The sequence below is a fragment of the Anas platyrhynchos genome, chromosome 3 (assembly GCF_047663525.1).
Source record: "Anas platyrhynchos isolate ZD024472 breed Pekin duck chromosome 3, IASCAAS_PekinDuck_T2T, whole genome shotgun sequence".
Lineage (NCBI taxonomy): Eukaryota > Metazoa > Chordata > Aves > Anseriformes > Anatidae > Anas > Anas platyrhynchos.
The window spans coordinates 87872782-87894583 of record NC_092589.1 but is presented as its reverse complement, the minus strand read 5'-3'; the positions used below and the strand labels follow the sequence as shown (position 1 = coordinate 87894583).

The following is a 21802-nucleotide window of genomic DNA, read 5'->3' as shown; positions in this document are numbered from 1 at the left end:
TGTATACAGTCCTGTTAGTCGTGCACTAAACAGTCTGATCGTATCAACTGAACCTATCTGCCAAAGCAGTGAGAGCACCAGGTTAGCACGATTATGTCATTGAGTGCTTGGTGATAGATCCCTCTTCGGATCATAAACAATATTAGAGGCGGTTTTACTAGGTACGTCACTGTGATACTGCAGTGAAATACCTGTCAGAAAAAGTCACTTCCAAAGCCATACATCATGTCCCTATAAACAAATGTGTATGCAAAGACTGTCAACATTAAGAAAATAGAGTTAAAATTGAAACGCTTACATTTGCATAGTTGTGAAAATTTATTAGTTACAGTGTAGTGAAAATCAACTTTTTTGGTACAGGCAGAATAAAAACATACATTATATAGAAAAAAAATCACAGCTTTAAAAACCGGCTTACATTGTTTAAAATGAGTAAATCTGGTTGTATTTCAAGACATTGGACTTTACTAGTTAATAGTTTTATGCCAAACCATCACACAGTGCAAGAAATATTCTGCAATAGTACAAGTTCCATACAGCAGTCTTCAGAGTATTTAGTCTCACAGAATCATATGGTGGCAAAAAATTGCGCTGAGTTATTTTTTCATTTAAAAACAAAACATTGTTGAAGTTAAATTTTTCTTTCTTTACATACTCTATATTACAAAAATATCGAATTGCAAATTTGACAGTGTATTCTACAAATAAATGCGCCATGGACAACAGGAATTGCAACTTCGGGACAGTTACTTTACAAAGTGTATTATAAAAATAAATTATATAGCAAACATCAAACGAAATCAAGCGCGTGCCTTAGGCTTTGCAAATAAAAGTGAAATTCAGCTGGCAGAAAGACTGCTTTTCCCCCTGTATCCCGGCCTGTATCCTTCAAAATATCAGCAAGGCCCTTCGTTCTTAAAGCTCTACCAAGATAAAATACATAAAATGTAATGGAAGCAATAAATACTTCCACGAAGAATCAGTAGCACAAGTGACCCTGGTGTTGATGGTAGAGAGCTTCTCCAATGATCCATCCAACTGGCAAGGAGGGCAGCGCACACAGAGAGAATCTACGGGGCTGGTAACTCATCTGGAGCTCATGCGTAACTGGTGAATGATGACGCTCTCTAAAAGAAAAGATAGCAAAACATTTGGTTTTATGAAGCTGTAGAGAAGTTGCAAGTCACTATAAAGAAGAACAACTACATCGGCAATGCATTTTTCTTCAAGAACTATCTTGTAGACTTGCTCTCACATCCCTGTTTGATTAAAAGTGCACTGACTAGCGCTACCAGGGGAACCTCAGTTAGTACCAGGATAAGGCTCAGGAGCCCTCGACTTCCACTTCAGTGTCAAGGCCACCACTTGGTCATCCGTAGGGAAAAAGAACAATATATTTGAATATTGTGTAGTTGAACCACTGGAACACAACAGTTCCAGTCCCACACCTGCATCAGGTAGAGGATGATTGAAATTGGGACTCTTGCATCCCATCTGAGCAAAGCCATCAAAACCCAGCTGGCAAATCTGAAGTGGGGATGAGAAAGACGTATGGGCTCATTTCTTGTTTTTAATTCAATTTTGCTTCAGAAACGAATGCTGATTTTATTCAGCAGGTCTCCATGAATTGACACTATTAACTTAAATGCACATAAATTCCACCCACAGTATGCAAAACAAAGTGTTTGCCTTGTCTTTGAAAGGCTGGGTTTAACTTTGCTCTGTGTAACACGGGAGCTCCCAGATTAATCTCCAGGCTCTGCTGAAATACAAGGTGATCACCTGGTCTTCGGTTCTTCTGAGCACACAGCTCGGACAGGCAACATTTTCTTTCTCAATAGCCTGAAGATTTTTCAAAAAGTGTGCAACCTAAGACATTACATCAACCAGGTCTTTATTGCCTTTTACATTTGCCTTGACTTTTGCCTTTGCCTGCAAATATTTGCAAGGTGCTTGAATTAGTTACATGTTAGAAGGAAGAGAATCGCCGTTTTTCATGTACTCGTCATGCCAGACCTTTTCCACTAGATGGCAGATTCCAGTTATGCTTTTCATCCACGCTGAGCTAGAACAGCAGGATTTAAGGCAGCATTCAGGAAAGTATGGTATGTCAGATGAAATAGTAGAATTTCTGAAGTAAAAGCATTTCCTTTTTATATAATTTATCAGTAAAAATAATTTTCAAAAATATAAGTATACCTGTTCTCAGAGACTCAAGCAATTAATATGAAAGAACCACAAACTACAGTAAAAAAATTACCTTACAACCAGTGCTGTTCTCTAACAAGGTCTTGAAGAGGATGCAAAAAGCTGCATTTAATTAGTATCAGATTATAACCTCAGGTGAAATCTCCCTTTCACTTCAGTGGGAGTCACATGAACTCTATAAAAACACATTCTTAATATTCAATTTGCACATTCTCTATTAATCCAGAGTTTAGTTACAAAATTCTAAGAACTAAATGAGCTGCTGAAAGTATCATCTTCCTTGCAAAGGTGCAATTACTAAATGAACAGCAAAAATATAATAGGTTTCTGAATCAGTCTTCCTCCTACAGCCTAAATATAACATTTTTGCAGAAAAGGGTAGGAAAGATATTTTAAAAATATATAATATCTACTTCCACTATTAATTTTTTCATGAATTTCTCACACACGTATAAGTTTGCAAGTATTGTTTTTTCTAAGAATTTATTTTGTATTGAAATGTTATATATGTAATGTAATATATATATTATATATGTTATATATGTAATGTGTATATATTATATACATACTGTAGTAACTAAAATAGATGCCCGAACAGTTATTAAACTGAAATTTTAGGAGGGTAGATTTTGTCAGAGTTCTGTAGGTGTAACCTCTGTAGGAATATGATATCTGTAGGATATGATTACATGGATTTGTCTGGGGTTATAGGTCTGGACATTTCAAGGTGCTGTGAATTCACTTAAATGCAACTGAATTTATTTTAATGACAGGAAAAGAGAACCAAGGTATGTTAATATAAAAATGCTAATTCTGATTTCAGACTCCCCGATGTAAACTGGAATTTCTTAGGGAAATACAGCATTAACAGCTGGCCTATCAAAAATACCAATTCTCATAATGAACCACATCAACTGATAGAATTTTTATATACAAAGTTTAATTTCTTCTTACAATATATACAAACACCACCAAATGATACAGAAATGTATGTACCACAGAAAGTGCACACCCAAATAACAGAAGCAAATCATGTGTCAGTATTTCTGTTTTTAAAACCCTGTTGAAAAGAAATTTTAAAGGGAGGAACCATTCATACCTGAACAATTCATACCTGAATCTCAGAGCTGACAGCTCTGAATCTGTGAGTATTTAACCCTGATTGCATCTTCCAAAAAAAAAAAAAAAAAAAAAAAAAAAAAAAAAAAACAAAAACAAGTAAGAGCAGCATGTAGGTAGCAAGAGAAATTCAAAATGAAGTGAACGTCTATGATCAGATATGTTGGATACAGGTCTGAAAGAGTGAGCTCAGTCAGAATTAAGGGAAGAGGATAACTCATACTGCCAAAGGGGAAAAAAAAACATTCCCCTAAATGAAAATGAGTTCAGAGGATGAGCTCACAGAAACTCCTGCCAGCAAACTACAGGTTTCAAACTGACTCAGTGAAATCGGCCACTGATGTGTGATAGGAACATGTAATTGGTCTGAAAATTGTCCTGACTGCTGCAGCTTGTGCCAAGCACCTGAAACGCAGCAGGATGGTGACTTGCTCTCTCTGGAGACACACGCTTCAGTTTCTGATCAGAACCACCAAATAGCCGTGTAAATACTGAGCGTGTTTTAGAGGTCATGTAGCACATCTCAGGCAGTAACATGGATTTTCAATGGTGACTGGATTCAAAGAAGGTTTTTGGCACTGCTGTTACAAGGCAACAGGGGGAGGCATGGCAAAGAGGAGGTTTTCTGCTTGCTTTAAATGTTCATGGCACCACGGTCTTGCTTTTGCTAAGCTGGTTCCTCTACTGAAATTAAGAATTACGTATTTGATGCCTTGTCATCTTTATCACCCACAAAGAGCACAGAACTCAGCACTGGATCCAGAAAAAAAAAAAAAAAGAAAAAAAAAAAAGGAAAAAAAGAAAAAAAAAAAAAAAAAGCATGCTGAGCAGGAAGACACCTAAACCCAGCCAAAAGTGTAATGCTGAGGACAAAGCTGTAACTTCTGAATCCTGCCCCGCCTCTGAGGTTCAGGTGTCTTGCTAAGCCTTGCCAGAGGCTCCTTCCTCTGTTACACACTCACAGGCCGTAACAATCTCATGAAAACAGAAAATCAGGCAGGCACATTCTCTCAATGTCTTTACAATAGTGAAGATCTTAAAAGACAGGGAAAGAACTAGAAATTTTCACTTCTTACACCAAAATTCCATGGTGAGAGAAGCGTTCCATAATATGCAGGCTGTAGGTTCAATTTCACCTGTGCCTGAAGGGATTCAAGTCTGTGTCTCCCCTGTTTCAAAGACCACCATAACCACCACTATTACTCTGAGCTGAATGCATTTTGTTACTGAAACTGTTCCACTTCATTACAAAAATCAATACAGAGAAAAAGGGAAGAGAGAGAAAGCATGAGGATGAGTAATCCCTGATGGTCACCTGGCCAGAGGAAGATTGGTTTCTGCACCGTAATCCAGTTATGTAAAATACACAAAATGAGGCCCCATAAATAAAGGCCCGAGTAATTTCCTATGGATTTATGTCTCACAGTTTGATCCTTTGGTGCCGAGTAAAATCTGAGGTCTGAGCAAAGCTTGTCCTTGTGGCATTTCTGCCGTCACTCTCTTGTGTTTGTTCTTTGATACTGTGCGAAGGTGAGCTCATGCTACATTTTTTCGTGCAACAGGGTTCTGCTAAGGTCTTGCTCCTTCTCTCAGTCACCCTCTTCATTAAACTGGAAGAACTCCTTCCTCTTGAGACCTCCGTTGCTTTGTCAGGTTGAAAGTGGTTGACATGTTCAGTGTTGTTGAAGTCCCAAGAGCCTTCAACTGTTAAGACTTCTAAACTATAGGCTCTACGTTTTTATGGTATCATCATCTTTCTTTTTTTTTTTCTGACTTTAAGAAACAAAAATCTCAGGTCAATTAAAACAGATGTTAGAAAATGTTCAGTACAACTAAATACATAATTTTAGCCAACAGTCAAACTAGTTGCCTGATTCCAACTCCCTGGACTTCTGCTGGGTTGGCTGTGGAGCAAAAGTTCCTTTTTGTTGTGCTGCCCCTGGGAAAAATAACAGGATCCTTGGTCTGACCTGTCTGGAATTTCTCAAGTCTGTCTCATAAAATCCTACTGACTCTACAAGCGCAGTTCTTAGCTTGTGCCTGCAGTTCTGGTTCAGTTGTGTTGATTTTCATGTCCTGGATTTCAGGTACTTTAAGTCTGGCTTCTTTCTTCAGGTGAAATAGTGTTTTCGGATGTTAGGCAAAACAAATTTTTCAACCACAGGCACAGGTAGAATATTGTCCTGGGTATGACAACAGTTAACTAAGGAATAGCTAATTTATTTGAAAAAAATATTTGAGAAGGAAGGCTTAAGCCAGCTGTAGCTCATCACTGTATCAAGCCACATTAGCTTGGGGCTCATGTTTGCAGTATTATTTAAATGACTGTTTTGAACTAAAGGCTTGCTTCAGTGCCAGTATTTAGAGTGACTATCCAGCTAAAAGCTCTTAATAACGTGTTTTCTTCAAACATCTGCTGAAAAGTCTATCTTACAATCTCATTATCTTACAAAATACAAGTCTATCGTACAAGAACAGTAAGATCTCAGCAACCGTTTATTGACAAATTGAAGCTTTTAAGTGATAACACTTAGTTGAGAGGATCTGATGCATTTCTGGCATGGTAAACCACACCGCTTGATAATTCCAGTCTCCAAGTTTTATCTGAAATTCTCAAATATTACGAAAAATGCTGCTCAAGTGAATCTGATTTGCAGATGTCATAGGATCCAGAACCTTAAAATTAGCAGATATTGCAGGTGCTACACACATGTAGAAATGGAAGCCTGTTTCTTTTTGTATATGACAGCAGCTTTTACATCACAAAGTGTCCTTCATGTGAATCAAAAAATGCCAGCTTTACTCTGGGATAATGGCCATATCTGGATCTTAAATTGAAGAGCACTGCAAAGCACAGACTGAAGACTAAACATTGCTTGGATTGAATATAATTTTGCTGACCTTCTGTGGCAGATTATTCCATCTAATTTCTTCTCCCAGACAAAAAGCCACTTAATATTTCACCCACTGGTGCATTTTCTTTCCTGTGAATTGTATTTATTATTTATGCGTTGTCTTCCTGCCTTTCCTTCCGAAAGCTATTCCTAACCAGTGGGTCCTTTACAGTCTTCCGTGATGGCTGAGACATACAAGCTTTAAAACCCAAATAAGGTTTTAAATCAGCCTGCTCAGCTCAGTTTCTTTTGTTTGTAACTTTCTCCTGTGAAAATTGATCACTTAATGGAAATGCCCTTTAATAACTTTAGTGTTATTAAATAAATAGTCATAACAATCATCAATATCCACACCATTTCCATGCTGGAACAATTCCTTAAAACATGCTTAAAAATGCAAACATGTAAATGAAGAAATCGCAAAGAGAGAAGAAAGATGAATCTCCATGGTATTCTTAGGTGGTCTGTATTTAAGACAAAATATTTCAAACAAATGAGAATTGAGAGTAACTCGCATACCAAACCCTATCTATCTGACTGCCCGTGCACAAGCTGTGCCTTTAGATAGCAATTTGCTGCCAGTAATCTGCGTTGACTTTCCCTCTAACGTCCCCCATAAGGATGCCTGGGAACTCAGGTATAACTACAGAGCACAAGTCCATCCAACAAGGAAAACTGCAAACCTTATGAAGCCAGCTGAATGACTTGCTTCATAGACTTCTGTGGTCTTTCGAGCAGGCACAAATGGACTGTATTGATTTTGGCCAGATCAATGTTTCTCTGAAGCTCTTTTTAAAGACTAAACACTTTTTGGCTCACTCGCCTGCATCCAGCCCCAGAACTGGCAGTAACCCAGTCAAAGTCAGAGAATGGAGACCCTGACTGTAAGTACTGACTGCAAGCGTGGACCCCACTTGGGAAGAAATACACTGCTGCTCAGTGCTGCTGCTGCCTGCATTGGACAACCTCCATACCCCCTTGTGTCACCACCTTGAGAAAGCAGCTCACAAGGGAGAAATGCTGATTTAAAAGAGAGTCCTAGAGAGAAGGCTGGTCACAAAGAGTGGTCCGTTCTCTCTGCCTCCCCCTCCTGCACCTGAGGCACGGCCTTTTAGTAAAATAAAACCTCAAGGTCACTGCATCCTGGCATTGCATCCCTGGACAGGGCAGCCTCTCAGAAAGGGGGTTACAGGCAGGTGCTCTACCCAGTAGCCAGGGTGGGAAGTGATCTGTTAACATGGGACACAATCTATTAAAAGTGACCAATCTTCCTTTGATCTATTTAAAACTGATCGAGTCTATCATTAAGAATTCCTGGGCTGGATTAATAACTTGGTGTGGTTGCCCGTTCTCACCTCCCCGGCTGAACATATTCCTGACATACAGTGCCTTTTTGGTGGCTTTTTCCCCAATCATGAATAAAAGAAAAGGATGTTGTTACTGAAGTAGTCAACGCACACACTCATTAGTTTGTTGTAAGTGACCGGGCTTCGTTAGTACGGGCAAACACAGACAGGGGGCTGAGTTCATGGTAGCAGTAACACCTGCAGAACATACCATACCCCCTGAGCCACCGCCATCAGCCCTGACCCCCGCCCAGGGAGCCAGAGCCGCTGCCTGAAGATTTCTTCAGTTCTATTTTCATAGACTGAGTCTCGGCACGAGGCTCGAATTTTGTCACATTTCCTGCTCCTGGGGCTGCCACTACTGGCTTTCCTGCTTTCATACCTTTTGACACAGGAATGCGGGTGGGTGTAGGTCTCGGGGATGACCCATCCTGTCCTGTCTGCAAAAGAGACACAGAGAGAGAAATTACGTGAACTGAGGGTTTTTGCTTCTCATATATTCTCATCATACACTTTTAACTGGTTCTTCATTTGCCTCTGAAGCAACAATGTCGCAAATCATGCCTATTAGCAAATTAATGCTTGCATTTGAAACCTGGCAGCAGCAAACGCTACTAGAGCAGGGCCGAAGGTACAAAATCAGGGTGAAACTAGCCTTCCAGAGCTGAGGTGAAGCATTTTGGATCAGGATGTCCTAAGGATGGGAATACCTGCAGAACTGATTCTGCAGCACAACACAATGCAGGGCTCACTCAGAAGCCACTGAACCAGTGGCTAAAGCTGAGCCCTGACTAATTGCCATGTTTTCAGGGCTGGGACAAGATCTCTCAGCCATGTAAATAAAATTGAACTTTGCTTCCCCAAGTGTGCTGGGCCATGGCTGGGCCACTTCTGCATCGGGAAGTACAGGGGCAGAAGGAAGCAAATAGGGCCAGGACAGAGACAGGGCAAAGATTTGGATTTCCTTCTCCTGCGGGAGGAAGGACGTGGGAGCCATAGCCATGACCTGGTGAACTCTGGCAAAGGAGACCGCATTTCCAGGCCTACCTCAGGGCAGCATGGAGGTGATCACTTTTGCCTTAACTACAGCACACTGATCCTCAAGTTAGGGGACATCAGAAAAAAAAATAAAATTAAATTTAAAAGGCCCAGAGCAATCTTTAATGTTTATTTCTTCTGGAGGGAAGCTGGTTGAGGGCCTGAGCCCTCTGCACAGGGCTGGCAGATCCAGCACAGCAGCTACCAGGGATCTGTGCCCATCCACAGTGCCAGCTGGCGGCCAGGCAGGCTATCCCACGGCTTTGAAAACGGCAATCCACACATAGGTTCAGGCAACCAAATCCCACTGTGTAAACATACAAGGAGCACTTGGATAGGACAAAAAGATTCAAAAGAGCCAACTGGTCTTTTTTGGGCAGATAATGTTGACCAAAACTGGAAGCTAGCCCGTATGGACCGCAACCTAAAAGAAATACCTACAACCATGACAATCCTGTGAGGAAAATGTGCATTACCTTCTGTAGTTTGCAATATAGATACATGTTAACAGGGACAACTTATGCATCAGCTGAATGTCAAATTTGGCTTTTTTCTTTTCAGATAGCAGTGACGATTTTGATCTCACAAAAGGCAACACTTTTCGTATGATCCTGAAATCCTAGCAAGATCTATTTGCTAAATGACTAAATTCTGCAAGTTATGGCATATAAGCAAAATAACACTAAGCTGCTGAGGAAGATTGGATTAGAGGATTCTGTCAATTGTAACATGTATTTGCACATTTACTTTAAAATGCTTTTAAAAAATGCTCCACGAAGGAGCATTTTTCTCTCTCGAAGGATTTCCAGCCAGTAGCATCAGAGCCGTCTGTCTGCATCCTGAGCATTCAAAGGAAAGCCATTCCTTAATCTTCTAAGACCAGTTCAAAACCCTATGTGTACACAAAAAAAAAATCACAATTGGAAAACTTGAATGCTGTCTGCCTGGCAGGAAGGAAGCCATTTTCAATAACTAAAAGCAACATTTACAATAGCAGTCTAAAGGCTAATATGGAACTCACATGTAGATGTCAAAACAAGTTAGGTCCATACAATTCTGTAGGGCAAAACATGCAAATGCATTCCATCAGCCTTGGAAAATATGTCAACATCCCAGGGAACCCAAATGACAAACATCTTGTGCTCCCTGAAAGAGCTCCACAGTGTGTAAACATGAGGCAATCAAATGAAGTAGCTGGAATCTCAGGCATTTCTTCAGCTTTATTCGCATGTTAATTATTAGCTAAGGATTTGGGTGCTTTCAAGTTACTCATTTCAAGTCTAAATCACTCAAAATCACTTTGAAAAGAACTCTTAACTTGTTTTAAAATTTTTAGTTTCCTTCATTGTGGCATACAAACATGTTGATCATGTAGAAGCTAATGCCCGCTTCACAGACGGCTGCAAAAGCATTTTGTGTTTGCAAAGCAAAGAAAAACAGCACAAAGGTGGCTCTTCAGCAAGACGTCCCCTTGTGCAAGCAAGAGTGACGGCAGAAGCAGGCACGGGATGCTGGGAGGCTTCAGTCATGTCTGTGGCCGAAACCCCAGAAAACCCGCTCAATTCTTGTGCAGCCAGCACAACTTGGCAGCGAAGCAGCTCCAGAGGAAAGCAGGGTGAAGTTCCCTGGCTGTGAGCTGGCTGTGCATGGTACTGGAGCAGTGCAGGCAGCCAGAGGCAGGCCACTGAACACATTACTGCATTCTGACTGCAGGACAAATACGTGCAGCCACCAAGCTGTTTGGGTCGATAAGCAGAGCTCACTTGCAAGTGCAATAATCAGTGAGGTTGGACAGTTGCATTAAAGGGCGAAAAGCAATCTGAATGTACACAACATTTACTGTGTTTTCGTGGTTTGTAACAGATCTCGCGTGGTGCATTTGATGGAAAAGAGAGCTTTCATGCACATGTTCACTTTTGGGATATTTTAATAAGAGGTGCATTTTCAGCATTTGTTCTTAATCAGATCGGGGAGCAGCTTACCCTGGACAAAAACGGTTCGGTTCAGCGGCTGAGGCAAAGGTATCCAGTGCAATTTGAGATGCTCTGGGCTATTCAAGCTATCTGCACAGGGCTGGTAGATAAGAGAGGATCTAAGGAGACCTGCAACCTCTGATAAAGCAGCTGGAAGTTAGGCAGCCTACTTGACAGCACTTTAAATGGCATGAAAGAAGTATGTTTAGGCAATTGAATCCTGAATGGGTGGGACTTGAGGCCTGGTCACTAAGTGCAGCCAGGGTAGCCCAGTGGACGCCTACAAAGAGCTACATGTAAATTTAGATGCTGATCTCAACCTAAACACTGCCCAAATGAGAGTAGCCTTATAGCTACTTTAATGTGTGCCCAGTGAGTGCTGGCACCCAACAGCCTCTCAGCCGTGCCCTGTGCCCTCGGTCACCAGGAGAGAACCAGAAGAGTTGCTGTAAATCAACAGTAACGCCCCGTAGTCCTCCACCCGCCTACCTGCTCCACCACAAAACAGTCTCTGGCTTTGGACTGTTAGGCAGGCAGACACCACAGGTCAGACTGAATCTTGTACCTAAAGTTAACTGCTCCGGTGCCTGCAGTACAGAAGACAACTCTATAACTTCAAATTGGAAAAAGAGTCACATGTTTTCAGATACGAAAACTGTAACTGCAAATTTGGTGTAGCAGAAAGTGCCAGCGAGGAACTTAGAATTAGTTTCCCCTTTGGAGCTTGGTACTGCATAAGTACATTGTACAGAGCATCTCATATGAGGAGAGCTTAGAAAAAAGTAAAACCTGTGAGCTCAGAAAGCAGCTTTGTATGGGTTTGCCTTCTTTGCTTTTATGAACTCACCCCCTCAAAACGGTATCTATGTTGGTTTCTTCTAGTGTTACTGAGTAAATGATTACAACTTGTTTTTTCAACAAGGGGTATTGCACGTGTTTATAAAACAGCCATTTGCATACCAGATGGTGAATATTCAACTTCTCTGCTTTTTTTTTATTTTTTTCATAGAGAGGAAAAAGCACATTTGGGCTTGTTAGAAGTTTCCTGGTAATCTGATTAGGGGTCTTAAAAAACAAAGGAAAGCATAAGATAAAGTAAATCGCAGGGTTGAGCCACGATTCTTCCTTACATTCCAAATCAGGGATGAAGTGAAGAAAGAAGCCACTTTTTAGCCAGTTAAAAACAAAACAAAACAAAATTATGTGTCATGGTTCAGTGCATCATCACAGAAGGGACAGACATCCAGTAATAAAGAATGAGGAATTCTTGAAAAAACAAAACAAAAAAAAAAAAAAAAAAAAAACACTCTACCACAGTCTATTAAACACAAAGAGGTGACTACAAGCTCTGGTTCAGAAAGAAGTACCCACCTAGCCAAAAATTGGGAACAGACACTGAGGGAAACATTAATCTATGTTTAATCTACTCACTTAAAATAATTCTACCCAAAGCATCTGCTACAAGCTACTGTATAGCTAAATGATATTTTGGACTAATTCAGTACTGCTGCTTTTATATTTTGGTCAAAACCTTCTTTCCCAACTGAAACAATGCAAAATGATGTCCAAGGCCTAGTAAACCTTGGTGGTAGGCCTATCAAAAAATCTTGTCCAATGTGGTTAAATACAGAGGTGAGAGACTGATTTAAATTTGATTTTCTATGAAAAAGAAACTAGGGAACCACCACCATGACACAGAGAGAAATCAGCAAAAAATAAGGTCCCTTCCAACCCAAGCCATTCTATGATTCTATGATTCTAATATTGTGGAGGAAGCACTATTGTAACATGGCCCTTATAAAAGTTGAGAATGTCAGAGGAACAGAAAGAGCTTTAGTATTTGCTGGCTGAAAAAGACTTGGAGCCAAAAGCAATGATACCATGTCTGGCTATTCATTCCTTTGGAGTTCAGTACAGCAGATCCTAATTAAATTATAAATGTAAGGGGATTCTACCAAAGAAATATCAGCCTGCGTGATCAGACTCTGAAGACTATCCAGCTGGGCCAAAACCTATTAGGAGTATTTTCAGGAGTCAGAATTTGCACTTTGGAAAAATAAAAATAGAGTTTCTTGCTCCATCATTCTTTGTCCCTCTCCTTCTTTCAGTTGGAATTTTACAGGATTGACATTATTTTCAGTAACTTTGCAGGGACTTCTTTTCAGAGTTGATCCTTTGGGAGATAATGCCAAAAGTACACTAGCGTCCAATGCTGGTATAAAAATATCCATTTCCACCACAGGGAAATCATGTAAATTCTGAATTTATGTTCAAGCTTATATCTGAAATAAATGTAGGGAAGTCAGGAGTTTTTCTCCTCCTCCCACCCATTCTTGTCCTGCTGGTGTCCCAAACCCAAACTATGATCTCCCTTCTCCTTACCACAGAGACTACAAAATGAGACCATGAGACCATGCTGCTTACCACTGACTGTGTTCCTCGTGTGGAAGACGTAGTAACAGGAGTTATGGTGATAGTACTTGTCACTTTGCTCGCTGCAGGTCGCGAGGACAGGTTGTTCCGGGGTGATCGAAGGACGGTGCCAGTGACAACCTCCTTCTCGGCTGCTATGTTCACTGGTCTGACTGTTATCACAGGATTTGCACCATCCAGCGTGGCACCAGGAGAGCGTTTAAACTGGGAACCTAAGTGGATGTGGATTTTGTTGTCTTCTGTTGTAATAATGTTGGCGTTGGCGTTGTATTTCCGGATTGGAGTTGGGACGGTTTGTTTTTCTGGTGTAACTTTGAAGACAGCCCTTCCCATGGTCGTGTCTTGTGACTGAGGGGAAACAGAGATTTCTGTTGGTGCTGCGGATGTCGATACTGTCATAATCTGAATCGGTGATGCAGGTCTGTCGACGAAGGGTGCTCTCCCTCCATCTGGAGACTTTTCTCTGGAGAATGTTGTAATCGTGACTGGAGACATAGAACGGTCTGGGCCCATTGGACTTTCGCTGCCTTTTCCTTTTTGGGGCATAACATTTGGAGAGGGAATTATGGTTATTCGTGGCTTCTGATTTCCCAAAGTAGGAATGACAGTTGTACTTGAAAAAAACTCCTCTGAGGTTGGACTAGTTATCTCCAAAGTAGCTGTGCTGTTCTCATGATCTGGTGTCACCCGAATATGAAGAGGCTGACCCTGTTTTGGCGAAAGGACAACCTCGCCAGGATGCGCTGGACTACCATGGGCTCGGGCTCCTTTATCTGGAGTTGCCTGAGCCCCAGTTTCCCTCTTTCTCATCCATGGTATCCAAGATTTCCTCATTGCAAGGTCATTCGCCGCTGGAGGATATCTCTCAAGGACTGAAGAACGCTCCATGGGTTTCTTCAGACCTACCTGTCGCAGATTGCTCATTATATGATTCTCCTCCTGGAAGGATTTTCGTATAAACACAGCTGGAGTTTCTTCTTCAGCTGCTTCACTGCTTACAGCATCTGTTTGCACACCAGTGGATGTCACAGGAACATCAACTATTCTTCGTCCATTTATGCTGGGTCTCAGAGCACGGCTGTAACGCTTAGAAAGCTCTAACTCTCTTGTTAGGTTCAAAACCTCCTGTCCCATGCTCTTGTTCTTATTTTCTTCTTCCATAAACCTCTGCTGCAGAACCGAGTAATCAACCTGAAGCTGAGAAAGTTGGTCTTCTTTGTTCATCAGCTCATGGATTTTCTCCTTAAGAGCTTGAACTTCTGCTTTCAAATCTCTGCTTTTAGCCTCTTCCAGACGAAACCTGTGCCTCAACTCTGCCTCCTGGCTCACTGCTTCACCTTTTTCTATTGCTTTGTTTTTGGCAATCTGGAGCTTCATCTCCTCCAGCTGTTGAGAAAGTAAGTTAGCTTTATCCTGCTCAGTCCTAAATTTCTGCTCTAGCTGATCATATTCATCTTCTGTCTTCATCAAATCTCCTTCAACCACTTCCAATTGTTTGAGACGTTTTTTCAGTCTTTCAATTTCAATGGTAAGCTCCTTAATCTTGTTGTCCTCATGACAACCATGCTCTGGTCCTTTTCTGGTTCGACCTCTCGTAATTTCTCTTTCTACTTCCTCCATACCATCAATTCTTTTCTTTAACAGGTCAACTCTACAGCTTAGTTCAGAGGATTTTTCTTCTTCACTTTTCAGTTTGCCAATCAACTCATCCCTTTCCTTTGTCAAACTAGACACCTTTTCCTCCATTTCAGATTTCAGTTTCAAAAATTTCTTACTTTCTTCTATCAGCTTCTCTGTTACATCCATAACTTTCCCTTGTTCAACTTTAAAATTCTTGTTTAGACCCTCAACCCTTTTTTCCTCCTGCTTTATTTTTTCCATCATATTTTTCCGTTCATCGACCAACATTACAGTAAACGACTTCAGCTTTGTAAGGTCATCTTTTAAGCTTATTTCAGCCTTTTCCAACTTACTTTCTGATGCCTCAAGGTCTTTCACTCGAGTCTTCACCACTTCCAACTCATTTATCAAATCCTTAGTTAAATTCTTTTCTTTCTCCAAGTTTATGTGTAGCTGGGTGCATTCAGACTTACTTTTACTGAAAGCCTCTTCCAGCTTCTCCAGTTCTGACATTCTCTTCTGCAACTTTTCCACTTCAAGTTTCAGCTCTTTGCTATGGTGCTCTTCCTCTTGCAGTTTATTTTTCAGTTCTTTACACTGGGATTCGGTTTTTGTGATCTCTTCATCTTTTCCCTCCATTTCAAGCACACGCTTGCGAAGGTTTTCCACTTCTGCCATTAAGCTAGAGTTCCCACATTCCCCTTTTGCTATTTTATCTCTTAGTTCTTGAAGTTCCTCCTCAGCTTTTTGAAGACTTTTGTTAGTTTCTTCTAACTCCTCTATTCTGCGAGTCAACCCAACCAACTTAAGCCTTAGCTGTCTGTTATGTGACTCTTGATTAGCCAGTTTAGCCGTCATCTCCTCATGTTCTTGAGAAAATGATGATGTTTTGTGTTCAAGTTCTGTCTCTAACTTCATCAGTTTTTGTCCATCCTCTTTTGCTTTTGCAGTAATGATTTTAAGCTTTTCTTCTTCTTCCTTTAGTTTTTGATTTAAATCTTGTATTTTCTGGCTTTGTTGACCAAGTTGTTCAATATGCATTTGTCTTTCATCCACCAGCATGAGTGCAAATGACTTGAGCTTGACAAGTTCTTCTCTTAGTTTACTGAGTCTCTTTGTATGTTCTTTCTCCTTACGAGCTTGATAGATCTTCTCCTGCTCAAGAAGTTTCTTCAACCTGAAACAAGTTACAACAAACACATTAAAGTATATATATATTTGGCACATTTCTCAGTTTGGTGTTTTTCTCCATTTTTAACTCACTTTCATTTTATTAGGATTTTTTTTCTCCATTAATAATGTAGGTAGCCTTCCAACAAGTAACTACCATCACACTTACATTCCCAAGACAAACTATTTTAAATTATAAAATTAAGAGAAGATTATAAATAATCATCTAGAATTCTGAAAAACAGTGAAATCTTATACATGTATAGATAGCAGACACACCAGTTTTTAACTCCTTTACATTTATTTCTCAGCTAGGATGATGTTGATAAGGGTATATCAGGACAGATATATCTATTCACCAATCCATATTTATTGAATTTTTTTGAAAGGTGATTTCCTCAGTAATGTCTTACATACAGAAGAATGTGTAAAATAAGATTTAAAAAAAAAAAAAAAAAAAGAAAAAAAGAAAACTAATGCAACTATAGATAAACGGATCAATCCTGGTTATAAATAAACCAGCTGGACAAAAGAATATGTTAGCACATGACAGATAACCATCTGGGCATCCCAGGCATAAGAAATTTGCAGTAAGAGAAATTTGCCAGCACAGCAATTCTTATGTTGAGAGGTTTGTTCTCCCTGTTACATTTCCATTTCCAATAGCAGATATTGTTGACTACAAGGGTCAGACCCATCAAACCTTTGGCTACAGCTAACTGTAGCTGGAAAATTCTCTACTTTATAGCCTTTAAAGTTGTATTTTCAGACAATATAAAAACACAAATCAGATCTATCCTCAGAACAATAATATAGACGTACATTTTCCAGCATGGGAAAATGCATTACCCATTACCTATGCAACATTTCAATGGGAAAGTGAAGCACACTCATAGGTACTCTATATCTGTGATTTATAGTGAGAATACGTTGACATCAGCACAAGACATTTGCATTGACATCTGCATATATTAAAAGCACAGACTTATGAGGATGGTGATCCTCAACTGATAAAGAGGTACAGATAACACAGGGATATATCCCCTACTAATATAAGAGTGTTACCGTAAAAACAGCAGTATGATTTAGAAAAGATACAGGTATGCATGCTGAATTTATTGTGAAATGACATTTTTCAAAGCACCTACAACTCCCATATAATGATTCAAGTCCACTCGTTTTGCTCACCCTATGCCTGAAACATTTAAACTTCTTTTAACTGCGACAAACAATGAGGTGGTAACAGCAGAGCAATTTGCCACCACAATTTGACTTGTAGTAACTGAAAGATCCAAATCTTAGCAAAGACTGACTTTAATCAGTACTGCTATGTAAAATGCTGTACTGTACGTGGCAGTGGGTGAAGCACAGGTACACACTCCTCTCTGCTGCCCCAGCAATGAAGTGGTGCAGGGAGCTCTGGGGCACAATGTGAAACACCAGCAATGTCTCCCGGAACGCTCACCTGAACTCTAAACTCATAAAACCAGCCACGTTCACTTGGTTTTCCAGCAACTATTAATGTTTTACTCCTTGTCCCTCAGAGACCAAAAGAAACAGGAACTAGAATGCAAAGCTATCAGAAAAGAAAAGGAAGTCAGAAAGCAGAACAGGATGCAGTAGGTAGGGAAGGAGAAGGCTGAAGAATGCATTTGAAAACAAGAGTCGGATAGGATGTGGGAGTAAGAGAATAGTAGGAACCAGCAGGAGAGGGAAAAACAAACAAACCTTGCAGCCAACCTTGCTGGGTCACAAAAAAAATCTCTTTAGTTTTGGCAACTCTTTGGAAAGGACTGAAAAAACATGCTGGCGTATGCCTCACTATGGGTCACGTTAGAATGTCAAAAGGTAAAAAAAGACCTGCTGCCACTCACAAAGCACTCCCTTTTCACACCAAATGAGGAACTTTATTAGCATGAAATATATTCCCTAGCTACTCCATCACACTGCTTCATGCAAAAGTTTCTGCCAAGAACTCTCCCTCTCTCTCCCAGGCTACATTTATAAAGAAATAGGATGCGTGCTCTCACAGAATATATATATATATATATATATTATTATTATTATTATTTTTTGCCACAACAGAACAGTGGGAACTAGCCTGGCAGAGCTCTGAATGAACCAGCTCCCAAAGTCATGAACATATATACAAGAATGCAAGATCTTTAAAAAAAAAATAAAAATTAAAGTGCCCCCTGTAAATTCAAAGAACAGAAGACTCTTTTGATTTCTTTTAAAGAATATTCCCTTTTGAAAGTCTGTGTAGAGATGCTCAGAAAATTGTGTATGATTTTGAATTCCTAGGCTGTTTGCAAAGGGCATGTGTGATTTTTACCCAGCAGTTGCTACAGGAGGTACAATGAAGCCAGGATGCTATGCAGAGTGCAAAAACAATTCACTGGCTGCACAGTTATCTGAGAACCTAGTGGGAATGCTGCTGAGACAATTCCTCTCTGAAAACAAACAAACAAACAAACAAAACCAACACCTGATTGATAAACTAAGCCAGGGATGAGACAGATCAAATGGAGAAGAAGAAAGAACATTACTGCCTGTTACTGCCATGCTGCAACTCTTAGGAGAGTCAGCAGTGTGGAATAACTGGACTTGCACCTCTGAGAAAAGCAAAAATACCATAACTGTGCCAATACTAGGTGAATTAGCTTATGTATGCATATTGAACAAGGTAGGAAACATCATGGAGCCTTCTATTCTGCCTCAGCCTTTAGACAGTGAAACCAGACTGCCTAGGATCTGGCAAGTGAGCTTTCACAGAAGTCCGATACTTGATGACACTTCTGTTTTCCACAGCCAGGGAAGCTGCTTCTGTGAAGGATGGATGGGAAAGCTGCGCAGGTGCCAAAGGAATAAACAATATCTACACCTCTTCTGTGGTATTTCTAACCACTATAATAAAGTTGACTTGAAGCTTACTCCTGCTTGTGTCTGCTGTACAACTCTCATACCTCAGTGGCTAAACTGGAATTTCAGCAGGACTGCAAAGTGGTGTTGCCCCATCTTGACCCTCACAACTGCTCTGCTACCAGGCTTTTCATCTGACTGCTGCTGCTGCTGGTGTTTGCTAAGTGACACCGACCTGCGTGGGCTCTGATGAAACTCTGAAAGCACCTCAGAGACTCAGAGCACACGTGTCCTTAATGTATTTGTCTGGAGCAACTGCATTCTGGGTTGTCAGGAGGTTGAAAACACCTGCATTCAGGGTCAAAATACGCAAAAAAAAAAAAAAAAAAAAAAAAAAAAAAGCATTTTAATAATGAAATGTGAGCTAGTCAAAACACTGACAAGCCAACAGTTTGGCACTCTGAGTCCAGCCCTTGTATTTTCTGTCTTGGTTTGCTTTTTTTTTTTAAGAGATGAGAAATATTTGGATATAATTATATTATCTGCATTCATCAATAAGAGTATAGAGGGCTCAAGCATACAGACCACAGTAGGGATGAAGGGAAGGCAGATCTGCTCAACGCCTTGTAACTGCTTCACCATAACACCTGCTTCTCAGTGAAAAGCGCTGCTGAGCTTGGCGCAGTACCCTCCTTTCCCCTTTACAGTAAATTGGGTAAATAAAATAGCAAATCCTTATATACAATTACATGCAAACTGTTAGCTGCCTCAGTTAAAAACATCCTAGGACAACACTATTCCCTAATTTTGTACCACAATGAAAGAGAAGAGGCACCTGATCCTGGTGCCGGGGCAGGACACCAGCCTACTGAAGCTTCTGGCACAGCCTGGCATGGTTTGTGCCATGACAGCACAAAACCAACCACAGGATTAAGAACAGGAAGATTTGCATAAATCAGTCAATTTGCAGACACAAGAGTGGAGGAAGAGCAGCTACAGGCTTGGTTTTAATCTTCTCGATGAGCCATGTGCTGGAAACAGCCGGCAAGGGTGGAGGTGTGAGGGGGTGGGCACCAGGCCCTCCCTGCCCTCCTTCCTGCGGGTTTGGTGCTGAAGCATTTCATTGCACGAGGTCTTTCTGCTTCCCCTTCGCTCCTCCATGCTTCGGATTGTCAGAAGTGGGCTGGGATGCTGATATCTGCCAAGCCCTGTCCCTCCAGGGATGTTGTTCCACTTCTTTTGTTATGGTTATATGTCTATGCTTTGTCCTACCTGTCCCGAATTACTTGCTCAGGCTGGGGCTAATCACTCCTTCAGGTCTAGAAGGCATTTTTTCCGTTTGGAAACCTGGCCAAAACCATACAATTTTCCCCCCTCAGCCAGATGCCTGCTGCCAGAAAGTCTGGCTATTGTGTCAACGTCTTTGCAAGAGACAGTTCTGGATTACAGTGCAGACTGGGTTTGTAAAGAGGCACGTTGGGTATGTTGTGAAGCAAGAGTTCTCCAGCACAGGCAGGGCTTCAGCCTGCTGCAAGCACTGCTCCTGCCTTATGAGGGACACTGACTATGCCCCAAAGGATGGGTGACATAGGACACAGCCGGCTCTCCAGTCCTTCCAGTGGGAATAAACAAGGGCTGAAAGGGCTCCTTGCTGGAGTCTGCACTGGATTAATGCTGCTGGTTAGCCATCAGGGTGGTTTAATGTTCCCTTAACTCTGATCAATTAATTGAATCACTAAATCAGACAACTACAGACTTATTTTAGCCATATACACTGTTTTTGCTGGTTTACTTCTGCATATGTCAAGTTTTCTTGCTGAGACGTGCAGGAGGAACCCCACATTACTATTTTCACAGTGTCTCCTCTCAGACTTGAGTGAGACTCCAACACAAATTATAACTTAGAGCTGGAGAACGATGTTTTGGTGGTTTTGAAAGACACTGTGATAACTTTATACCATAACTTAGATGAGCATTACTGGATTTCAGATGGCTTACAATCTTTTAGGAAAACACAAAGAAGTTTCAGTTATCCAGGGCAAGATGCTCAGTGATTTCCAATAAGCCATTTGTCCTCTTACGGAAGCATTCACTTCAGAATGTCTTAAGCAGAGCATGTAAAAGTGAAAAGCCCCCAAAACATTTATTGAAAATTATACCAGAGTTTGCACTGCACTTTCCATTTCCATTTGTCAGAGTACTTCCATCAAGATAAGAAAAACATCTCCAATGACTGCACAGCCTTTCCCACCTCTACGGCAGAAATTGGGAATTCAGCTATGCGAGGAAACCCTGGTAAGGCAGAACATGACCTGAAATGAGCAGTTCATGTGTGCATCAACATTTTGGCACCACACTTTTTCTGTGCTGGCCTAGTTTAGCTCCCTCCGGTGCAAGAAGACTAAGTTAAGCTTTCAAGGTATCTCCAAGTGTTTAATGAAGAACCCACAAGAGGGGCCAACACAGAGAGTAAGCCAGAGATACGTGAAGAGGTATTTCCCGCACTATCAAGCCAGGGGCAGCAGAGGGAACACCAGATAGAAGGATGGGAAGGAGGATGGGAAGCAGATAAGATCTCAGGAGCACCTTTTAGCTAAACTTATACATAGCCTGGAGGTCCACAGAGCTCCTTACTGCTGCTCTAGCACAAAGCCACCTCAGATGTACTTCTCCTGTAGTACCTCCTTCACCATTTCAACTCCTAAAAGCTTGTTGTGATGCAATGTAATGACTTCTACCCTATTTTGTGTGTGGCTGGGAAGTGAGGGTTAAGAGAAGCACACTAACAAGGACACAGTCACTCCAAGGATAAGCTGGCTGGCAGCTGGTGAAGGCTGCTTCCTCCACGAGGGGCCAACCACACCAGCTGGCAGTGTTTCTGCCACTCACACAGCTGTCCTGAGGAAGGACTGGGCAAGAAAACACCTTCACAAGCTCCTCTCTTCTGTCTTTCCACTTGAGCCCTGAACAGTCGGTACAGCATTGGTGCAGTGTTAGACACACTAGACAACTTCCTAGCAGGAGGTCAAAACCTGCTGCCCATTAGGTGATGTGAGGGGCTGAGTGCTAGAATCCAGGGACAACAAACACCACCAAGAGGTACTTTAACTTAATAAAGCAGTTCCCTCTTTATTTTTCT

The 21802-nt window shown here is 41.1% G+C and overlaps 1 protein-coding gene across 6 annotated transcripts in view; it reads right to left on the bottom strand.

Annotated features, from left to right (window-relative positions):
• Positions 1–294: 294 nt before the first annotated feature.
• Positions 295–21802, bottom strand: part of FILIP1 (filamin A interacting protein 1) — a 102842-nt gene continuing 81334 nt past the window's right edge. For 3 of the 6 annotated variants that reach the window (XM_013107997.5, XM_005028848.6, XM_038176154.2), the window contains 3 exons: positions 13003–15808; positions 7779–8007; positions 295–1127 (listed from right to left, as the gene is read on the bottom strand). In XM_013107997.5, the coding sequence (XP_012963451.3) occupies positions 7801–8007; positions 13003–15808 (3013 nt within the window). In that variant the 3' untranslated portion in view covers positions 295–1127; positions 7779–7800. The remainder of the gene's footprint in view (positions 1128–7778; positions 8008–13002; positions 15809–21802) is intronic. The other 3 variants (XM_013107999.5, XM_072036266.1, XM_013107998.5) reach the window with 2 other exon arrangements.